Source organism: Fulmarus glacialis, unplaced genomic scaffold, assembly GCF_000690835.1.
Source record: "Fulmarus glacialis isolate BGI_N327 unplaced genomic scaffold, ASM69083v1 scaffold7170, whole genome shotgun sequence".
NCBI classification, from domain to species: domain Eukaryota; kingdom Metazoa; phylum Chordata; class Aves; order Procellariiformes; family Procellariidae; genus Fulmarus; species Fulmarus glacialis.
This window is the reverse complement of record NW_009188254.1, coordinates 11,709-22,068: the sequence shown is the minus strand read 5'-3', so window position 1 is coordinate 22,068 and position 10,360 is coordinate 11,709. Positions and strand designations below refer to the sequence as shown.

Genomic DNA, 10,360 nt, shown 5'->3' with positions numbered 1-10,360 from the left:
ACCTCAAGCTTATTGGCAGCATCTACTTCCTAACCTCATCCTCACTCCACCTCCACATACTTAAACAGACCGATTTTTGTACTGTTTGTGCCCTAGCATCCTTGGAAACCATCGGCACTGCTCAGAAAGAGCCAAGCTCGGATCCCGCAGCCGCTGCGCTCACGCTGAGGAAGATGCTGCTGCCGGGTGAGAGTCGCCCACCTCTCTCCTGTTCAGGCTGCCAAATTACAGAGTGTGGCACAAAAACGTGGCAATTCAGCGTGTGCGTCTGAGCCTTGGCGACGGGAGAGCAGCTCCCCGGCCCTGCCGGGTCGCGACACAGCGGTCACGGCCCAGGGGACACGCGGTACGCGGCCACGCGGTGGCGCCGGGGCTCGCTCCGAGGGACGGGAGGCGCCGGCGGGGAGCGGGCCATAGGGCTCATCCCCGGAGAGATGGGCTCACGTTTATTCCAGGAACTGAACGAAAAGAGTAGACTTACTTTAAACGGTCTTACTTTAAATGGCAACGTATAAAATTGCGACTATCCTTGATAATCAAGCGTGAGAGTAAGTGAACTAGGTTGGCTTTAAAGGGTAGCATGGCACCAGTATTCAACCTTGGAGCTGTTCAAAGGCCAAAAAGCAAATTCTGGGCTGGTTCTGACACCTCAGATGATAAAGCAGTTGCTTTGAGGTTTCAAAGTCCATGGGAATAAATATAGTGTGTTTCAGAAGTCAGGCTAATTCAAAGCATTTTAAAAGAGATTGCAGGGGAAAAGGGACAGTGACATTTTGAGATGGCTGAGCTAAAGCTAGGAAAACTCACCAACAGACACAATGCAGAACCTCATCACCAGCCTTTCTTTGGGAGGGGGAAGAAAGGAAAGCAGACTCCCCACGGAGCCGCAGCACCCCCTCTCCCGGGCAGGGGTCCCCACTTCACAGCGCCTTGTGTTCCTCTTCCCCGAGGACAAACGCAGCGGTGGAGAAGGAGCAAAGCTGCCTGCAAAGTGGGTCAAGCGTGGAATGAACACTGTAGGATCCTCTCAGACAAGGCTTCTCCAGGGTCACCCCCTTTTTCTTTATAAAATCAGGAGGCAGAAGAGAGCAGTGGTCACTGACCACTCTTGCACTGACAGCTACGATAAAGAAGGGGTTTTCACAGAAAGTTTTATGATTAGGCAGGGTGGTGGTGGGTGTTTTTTCAAACTCTGGAAAAATAAAGGCAGTTGGGAGCCAGGCAAAAGCCTTTCAGCCCAATCGATCATGCAATTATCGGTTTAAACAGTACACTCCTCTTTGACAATTTAGCCCTTGGTTTTTAAATGCATAATCCAGAAGACAGTTTCTATATTTAATAAAAATTAGGAAAAACCCCAACCCTTCCAAAAAAAACCAGTTGTGTTTGGGGGAAATCTGATGAGGAAGATGTATACAGAAGTCAACAAGCAGACCAAATAGCAAAGGTTTAGTTTGATTTATACAACCCCATGCAATGATACAAGTATCTGCAAAATGGAGATTCTTCTCACCAGAAGCACCTGCCCCAAAGTTTTCACCCAGGACACTCACCCCCAATTGTGCTGCCCCTCTTCCAACGCCAGTCCCAGGGCAGCGCAGCCTGGCATGATGCTGCCGTTGGCAAGGTCACCAAAAACGAACTGATGCTGGTTTGAAGCTATCGGGCCACATACACCCCCCATTTATTTCTAGTTGATGTTTTGCAAACCACAACCGAAGTCCTGACACTTTCACAGGAGTTTCAGGAATGAGCCAACAGGATAACCACTGATCCCGAGTCCCGTGTACCGTAACCCAATGAGATGCTGTTTTAAACACAGAAACATCGGCTGGAAGGGACCTCGCTCTCCCCCCTGAAGCAGCACTAGCACCAGTGCCAGCTCAGCTGTGACAACTTCCAAGACTAGATATTCTGCAGCCTTGCCAGTTCACCTGTTCCAGTGCTACAGCACCCTCCTATTCTAAAAGCTGTTATGTCCAACCGAGTTTATATGTTGACTAATTACATATATATAATATTTAGGTACTATTAGTGATTAATGTTTTATACACCAGCAGCAATCAGTTTAATCTTCATCCAAAAGCAGTTCTGTTCACCATAGAGTAATTAAGAGATCAGGAGCTGTAGTTCAACCCATCTTAAAGAATAAAGCTTTTAAGCCACAGCACAGGTTTTAAAAGGCTAAAACATGCAGCACTGCTTAATTTAAAACCAAAAGTGTTGTTTCAGCCTTTTTTCCTGTATGTATGCCAAAGAACTCTGGTCCCTTGCTCAAGAGAGCAGCTTGCCTTTATTCTCATCCAAAAGGAGCACAGCCAAATGAATTAGAGCACCAAAATAACTTTAAAAAACCACAGTAGGCTGACTCATGAATGCTTACTCTGCAGGGCTTTTTTAGCATATTCATGGGTACTGAAAGATTTCTATTAACACTTTACCTGTTTCCAATCTTCTCCTGGAACTTGCAGAGAACTAATACTCTGTGCAGTGATCACTGTAGCATGCAGAAGGCACCCTACGCATTCTACAAGACTTCAGGAAACATTCCTTTAACCTGTGCAAAAACCCTTAAAATAGATCTTTCTAAAATAGAGTTTCCATGAGTGCTCAGCATACAGATAAAAAAAAAAGCAATTAAAGTGATAAACAAGCCCGTGACAGGTGCATAAGGAAGTGGTGAGAGTGGAGCCACACCTTCAATTAATTGGAGCAGCACTTAATTTGAAATTCAAAATTGTGATTTGATCACACTTGCCTCTTCTTACAGACCATTTCTCCAGAATGAACAAGCGCATCTATCCTTCAGCCCCCTCCTGCTCCTTAGCTCACAGCTCCTCCAACAGCAGGAACTGCGCTCCTGTATTACGAAGGAAATGAAGATGATGGGGCAACAGGGGAAAAACAGGAGGATGTGTTTATTGAACTATGAAAAAAGGCCCAAAATAAACCTAGTGCTCATGTAACAGTTTTCATGTTGTATTGTACATGAGGAAATCCTGTGCGTTTAAGATTCAGGCTGAATTTCTGAATTGCCAGAGCAAAGACTTTGCCCCAGGCTCTTTACGCACAATTATTTTATGAAACTGACTTTCAGTGTTTACTACTATAAAAAAGAAAAAAAAAAAAACCCTCATGCGGAACAGTGGAAGCATGGATACCAGGTACCAGTAACTCTCAGAAATCTTTCCTCTACTAACATTTCCAGATGGACTTTTGATACTAACCAGACTGAAATACAGGCAGACAAGACGTCAAAGCTTTCATCAGCAATATCTACACTCACCGCCTTTTTCCCAAGGCAGAATTTATTTTGTTATCATCCAGACACATGGGGAAGAACAGGGTAACTGGCTCTGTGTGTCTTCACTTGCCCGTGCATCAAGTATCCTTCCAGGGTATTGTCAAAAGATCCAAAATCGGCAACGCTGCCCAAGTGTTCGAAGCAGGGAGACTGACCACATATGCGAATGTCAGCAGCTGGAAACAATCTGACCTGAGCACCAGCCGACAACACAGGCACTGATTTACCTTGGAGAAAATGTCCCTTTACATATGCAGCACTCGCCGTCAGTCACCGACGGAGCAGGGGCTGCTGCAGCAGCCAGCCCTGTGTCAGGGGCTCTGCGGCAGAGGGAGGCCAGGGCAGCCGAGCCGCCGGGGATTGCTGGCCAGGACAAACAGAGCACAGGAGAGGTGTAGAAAGCGTGTGAAGGGGAAAAAACCTGGCAAATCTACACACTTCAAATCCGTCCCATTTTTCCTTTCAAAAACAATGTTACTGAATGTTTTCCTGTGTAGAAGTGCAATTTGGTCTCATTTTTGACCTAATGACCCCTTAGTTCAGAAGGACAGGCCTCCACAAATGAAGGGTGTTTACTTGAGTCTGCTACGCAAATTCAGGTAAATGGCCAAATGACAGGACATCAGTAAGTGTCACTTAAGTAAAATGCAATGTGGAAAGCTCAACACACACACTCCCCCCCCATCTGTCCAACAACAACAGGATTCTACTGACTCTATCCAAATTCTGAGAAACAGAAGAAAAAAGGGGGAAGTTCTTCGTAGAAAAGTGTCAGGTTTCATTCATCACTGCCTTCTGACAAGTCAAATCCCAACGTTAGCCCTCCTCACTAACCACTGGGTTTAACTATCCTGCTTAAAAAAATATTACTGAACTACCACAATACAGATTTCCAGCTACTTCTATTTCACATTTCATGGAATTTACCAGTCTTCGTAGTGAAGAAGGAAACATCAATGCTGATCTCCCAAACAAGTACAAATCCTAATCATGCTCACTTCTCTGCAGCCAGTGTCATCACAGTTTGAAGTAAAGGAAGTTTTGCTCAGGTGAACTTTAATCAGTCAGCTACCAATAAATCAGACAGTAATTATTTCTACTTGAAGTTTTCTTTCTCCTCTTGAATCTTCCAAACATGCTTTTAGCTGGTTAGTACTGCTGGCGACCAATCTCCATCAGAGTAACATTTTTTTTGTTCACAATGAAATCGTCAAACAGCCAGTCACAGCATAATTATGGGGGAAAGTGCAAAAACTGGCGTGACTTTCAACATTTTCCATTGACTCTACTAACAACTTCTTGCATTTGTATACAGAAACTGAACAAATGAACTGACTGCTCCCCCCCAGAGCAGGAGATGAGTCATGACAATTAAAATAACAGGGAAAACAGAAAATAGGGCAAAGTCGTTATTCTTGAAGGAATGGTGTCAATTAAGGCACAAACTTCTATCTACAAAAACATTTACAGAGAATGGCAAGCGAAAGGAATTTGAAGTGAACTACTCTCTACAGCAAAGGATTTTTCTTTTTTTTTTTTAATAGTGATCAAAGCAAGAGTTGCCAATATACTAAAAAAAGACACTTCAGATGCACTTATTTTTAGTATGCACTTTTTCCTGTAAGAGATCCAACTGCAGAAGACTGAGCACTCTCCAGAAACCATTTGGAACCCAACCTACAGGACAAGTCTGAATTTTTGCTAAAGAAAAAAGCAACCACTCAAGCCTTTCAAAAACGGGATGAAGTAATGCTTGATGAAATGCAGCACCTTCTTTGCAAGTTAAAGAATTCAGGTCTCCCAGCAGAAAAGCAAGAAAGCCCCAGAAAGTGTGTCTAGGACTAGGCCTCCAGGTAAGTTGGACACTTGCAAAATTTGTGTACTCTTCCTTAGAAGCAAGCAGCAGGGGAAAAAAAAAAATCCTCTATGTTGTTGCAGAGTCTACATTTTGCCCAAGGAATTTAAAGTCTCTTAAACAATATGAATATTAAGAGTCCTCTATTAAAACAACAGCCAGGTACATCTTTTTAAGATATACCCATGAAGTTTCAAGCACAAGCCTTAAGAAGGCATAAAATCTGAATTTCTGTTTTGAACAAAATAATCAAATCAGAATTCGAATTCTGAAACAACTCAGTAAAAAGGAAATATTTTAACAGACATTAACATAAAACACATACCACTATTTTTCAGAAGGGAAGCTTCTACACATATTACTAAACTTCAAGCTATTTCCTTTAATATTTAGAAAACTGGTTTTATTCTTAGTTTTCCAGAAAATGATTTTAAGTATTAGCACCTACATTGTCAATTACTCAAACTTAGATTTACACTTGAAAAAAAGCCATGCTCAATCAATTAAGTTATCCTAGATTCTTCCATTTTTGAGTATTTCAGTAGAGCACTGAGAGGGAGAGAGCGCAACATGTCAGTAATAAGCGAGCTCTGTTCTCAGCCGCATGACATCAATGACCAGGCACCTCCCTGGGACAGAATTCAAAAGGTCAGAGTTTTCCAGCACACACCAATCACCTCAGTTTTAGTTATTTAAGGTGGACATTTCTATGCAAGTTTATAAAACCCATCCAGCTACATGTTAGTTTATTAAACCACAGTTGACCTGAGATGCAATTAGGATTTGACATTTTTCCATACTTAGTTCACAAGTTTATTATGAAAAACACTGCAGCTCTGTCCTGCAGTAACATTGTTTTACAGAAAAAAACAGTTCTGTTCAAAGTAATTCACTATCCTTGGACAATTACAAGGGACAATATGGTAGGGCAAAGAGTGGAAAAGGGAACTGAGTGCAGACAAAAAAAAAATCAATACAATTAAATTAAACAGTATTCCCTGAAAACAAAACAAACAAACAGTTTCAGAACAAATATGAGGCCTTGGTACTTATTTTAAAAATGTTCTTTAAGCTTCAATGATTGTTTGCTGCTACCCTTATCTACAGTCATGCTGAATAAAGCTATAGCTAAATGGAAAGTTAAATGTATTCACGAGGTGTTAATGTCTACATCTTATTATTTGCAGTCTCTCAGAGAAAGCAAAAGTAACTACAAATAGCGCTATGCCAGAAACTGGTTTCTTGACCAACAATGTTGCTTCAGCATGCAATGAACTGGTTCATTCTAAAGTGGTCACAGTTGTTGACGACAAGAGGCTTTGTATTTGAATATGGCACGTCTTTTGGTCCATGTGAAAACAAGTTTGAATGTTAAGTATTTTCTGACACTTTGGAGTTACTGTTGCTCTTCCCATTTTCTTTAGGTCAACATATGGTTCATGGCAATACTGTACAGGTCTAAAATCTCTTTACAGGAAGTAGTCTGGGGTGCGACGAGTAACATGCGGTTCACCTCTACGTGGTGCTGGATCAAACTGCAAACTGAAAAGCATAGATATTAATGAAACTGCAAGAGTTCAGTTTACATCCAGGTATGTTTTATATGTGAATTACAGTAGCAGTGGTCTGAACACAGGTAAGTCTTTTCAAGTTTTTTCAACTGATTAAAGTCGTCTAGAACAAGTGCTCAACTTTTTCCACTCCTTCTATTAGTATGTATTTATAATCCCCGTATTTTAAACTCCTCTTATGATTACTACTATGGACTGGAGAGAAATGAATCTTAGCTTTAAGACTCATAAATTGGTCAAACGTTAGTATACATTTAGAAAGTTCAAGTCCCCAGTAATTGTCAAAGGGGGCAGTTTACACAATGCTTTTGCCTCGTTTACTAGTAAAGTTGCTGCTGAGGTAGTTAATTAGAAACCTCATAGAAAAAGCCAACATCCTAACATCTGAAGAATTCGAAGATTCCTAAAGTCTCTTGCCCTAGACTGATAGGAGGGCATTACCTCAGACATGACAGAGTACTCCTACTCTCAAATCACATACCTCTATAATATTTCATTAAACTCCAGTTACACAAAACAAAAACAAGGAGTCTCATCTGACAGACAAGATGTCAACAACAACTGTTCCAGATACTTGACTCCAAGACTTTAGATGCGACTAACCCAACAATTCCACATTCACTTCACCTCCCAAAAAGCGTATAGGGAAAAACCGTACCTTAACAATAATTAAGTGGTATCTTGCTACAGCAACTATCTTAAAATCATGGGCAATGTAAATGTCATTTTTAAACGTACTTACAAGGAGTATTTTAGAGTATCATCAAGTTCCATAATTGCAGCCTGGTTGCCACAACGGTAACAATAATTTGGAGCACTGAAAATTGTTACTACATTCCGATCATGGCACCAGTTGTACCCCTGGAGAGGAAAAAAAAAAAATTATGACAGCCAAGTTCATTTGTTGTACCCCATATAAAAATTGAGTTTAGTCAGATAGTTACACACAAAACCCTAAGTGGCATTCGTAGTGTCATTTTAAATAAAATTAAGGCTGTATCTTTATTTGTCTTCTCGAGAGAAAAAGGGTAAAAAGGAATTTTGGCCTTCCTATGTTGCTTCTTACTAGTATGCATGAGCTGAACTTATGGCCTTCCTATGTTGCTTCTTACTAGTACGCATGAGCTGAACTTATTTTAAAAAAAAACAACAACAACAACAACAACAAAACCAGCAGGCATTCTCCATTGCATTAGCATTAAAAAATGAAAACAGCAATTCTGAAATACACAATCTATTCTGAATCTTCAGCTGCTATCACCAAAACCAGAATCCAGACATACATTTTAAAATCTTGACTGCCAGAGATAACTAGAGACTAAGAACAAAAACACACATCCAAGGTAAATAGGAAAAATACATCTTTTTTTTCCAAGGCACACATATTTGTGTGCATTTTAAGAACCTTTTTATCTACACAGAAATGCAATACCACATCTACTACTCAAGTTTGTTTTGGGACGTTACTGTAAATTTTCAGAAAAACGGCCAAAATAAAGGTTACTCCATTGTCAAACTGAGAAACTCCTTCAGTAGCACGTGAATACTGTCAAAATAGAAAACGGCCAAAATAAAGGTTACTCCATTGTAAAACTGAGAAACTCCTTTAGTAGCACATGAATACTGTCAAAATAGTGTTTCTGGAAGACTCTCAGCTGGATCATCCGTTGTCACAGCAGCACATGCACATCTCTGACACACAGAGTACAGTATTAATGCACCAACTGTGCAATCAAAAGTTTAAACGCACAGGCCATCCTGCTTACCTCCATTACCAACTGATGAGCTCTTGAAACCAATGTAAGGCCATTAGCATGGTTAAAGGTTTCTGAAATATCCTGTCCAAATGTATAACCTGCACCTCGAGGAGAAATTCCCCAGCCACCGCGATCATCTGGATCTGACCATAGCAAGTCACACATTGGACCCTATAAGAGATGTAGGAGATGTTTCAGAAACGGAGACCCCACAAAAAACCTACACACTCATACCAGCCCTGCACAACTTGTTGCAGCATCTCTTTAAGACTTAAAAAAAAAAAAAGCCTATCAACTACAACAGCTAGTGCAGTTAACACTTCAAATACTATCAAGAAGTTAATCTGAATGAAGAACTTTCATAGTAGTACTCACCTCTGAGATCATTAAGTAGTACCTGTTGAGATCCTAGGCACACTAAAATATGTTTCTTTCTTTAGGCAAGAACATGCCCTTTACTTTTCCTTCAAAAAACTAGAACAGGAAGACAGGCACTTTCATATTGCTAAGTTGTTTTGCATTTCATTTTCGGCCTGTGTACTCAAATACCCAATATATGGTATCATGAATCCCACCATGAGTTTGGACAATTATTTTTCAGTACCTCATGGGGAACTTCCTGCAAGCGATCAAGTGCTCTGATGTGATCCAGTGTATCTATCGAAGGAGAGAGGCCACCATGTAGACAGAAAATCTGGAAGAGTTAGATATATGAAATTTATCGCATTCATTTACATTAATCATATCAGTGCAATTATAATCCTTTAGTATAAATGATTAGGAGAAAATCCAAAAGAGATTCCTTTAAAGCTGAGAGCTAATAGAATACAGTGTTAATAGCTCCCTTTAAAACTAGTAGCATTTAACTTTGTAAAATTTCAACATACCTGGCCATCCACCAAGGCAGTTAGAGGCAGGTAATCAAAAAGGTCTGTAAAGTATTTCCAAACATTTGCATTTCCGTATTTTCTTAAACATTCATCATAGAAACCATATACTTGTGTGATTTGCCTGCTTTCATGGTTCCCTCGAAGAATTGTGATACGTTCACGGTAACGGACCTAAACATAACAGTTTACTTTAGATGCATCAAAATACATATGTCTTCCCGAAAAACAGAATTTGCACCCCTCAGCCCCGTCATATGTCAATAAAGCAATAAAAACCTAACCCTTCGCAAGTAAAAACTAAATACAGCACTCATTTTAGAAAAAGTTCAGGCTTGCACCTGAACGTTCTTTTTTTTTTTCAGAAGTATCTCAGAAAACTAAGACAGCCAACATTTCAGGTTTTGTACCTGTAATACCAGTGTAGTGCAAATCATAACAGATATTAAGTGTAGTCAGGATAGTAAATGTACATGTCTTATACAGAATTGTACAGTTGAGAAGAAAAGTTACCTTAAGAGCTACAAGCAATGTGACTGTTTCGACTGAATAATAGCCTCTGTCAACATAGTCCCCCATAAACAAATAGTTTGTGTCTGGTGATTTGCCTCCAATTCTGAAAAGTTCCATGAGGTCGTGAAATTGTCCATGGACATCTCCACAGACTGTGACTGGACATCGCACCTCTTGTACATTAGATTCTTTTGTCAAAATTTCTTTAGCCTATAAAAAGCAAAAAACACAGAAATTGTGAGTTTGTCTATGAACAGACATTTTATTCAAAGTATGCTCTACCACTTCCAGCTTTCTACTACCTGCCCTCTTTATCAACTCTTGTCCCTTCCTTGTCTGAAGCACTTGGGGATAAGAGTTTATCTTTACTTAAAACAAAACTTGGCTTTATACAACCCTGTATTAGTAGCAGAGTTTTGTTTTGGTGTTTTTTCCCTCCTCAAAAAGAGGATTTTAGAATTAATTTCCAGCGC

General features: G+C 40.4%; 1 protein-coding gene across 1 annotated transcript; it reads right to left on the bottom strand.

The window, feature by feature from the left end:
• Positions 1 to 5,948: 5,948 nt before the first annotated feature.
• Positions 5,949 to 10,098, bottom strand: LOC104076874 (serine/threonine-protein phosphatase 2A catalytic subunit alpha isoform-like). The gene is made up of 6 exons (XM_009577893.1): positions 9,888 to 10,098; positions 9,375 to 9,548; positions 9,092 to 9,181; positions 8,497 to 8,658; positions 7,473 to 7,591; positions 5,949 to 6,701 (listed from the first exon to the last, which is right to left on the bottom strand). Exons 1-6 carry the CDS (start codon positions 10,002 to 10,004, stop codon positions 6,629 to 6,631), a joined length of 735 nt encoding a protein of 244 aa, XP_009576188.1. The 5' UTR covers positions 10,005 to 10,098; the 3' UTR covers positions 5,949 to 6,628.
• Between the last annotated feature and the right edge of the window lie 262 nt (positions 10,099 to 10,360).

Excerpts from the sequence above, each read along its gene's own strand:
- LOC104076874 (XM_009577893.1), bottom strand. The coding sequence starts at position 10,004 with ATGGAACTTTTCAGAATTGGAGGCAAATCACCAGACACAAACTATTTG. Across the intron at positions 9,549-9,887 it reads CATTGCTTGTAGCTCTTAAG|GTCCGTTACCGTGAACGTAT; the intron begins GTAACTTTTCTT and ends TGTTATGTTTAG. Across the intron at positions 9,182-9,374 it reads CTGCCTTGGTGGATGGCCAG|ATTTTCTGTCTACATGGTGG; the intron begins GTATGTTGAAAT and ends TAACTCTTCCAG.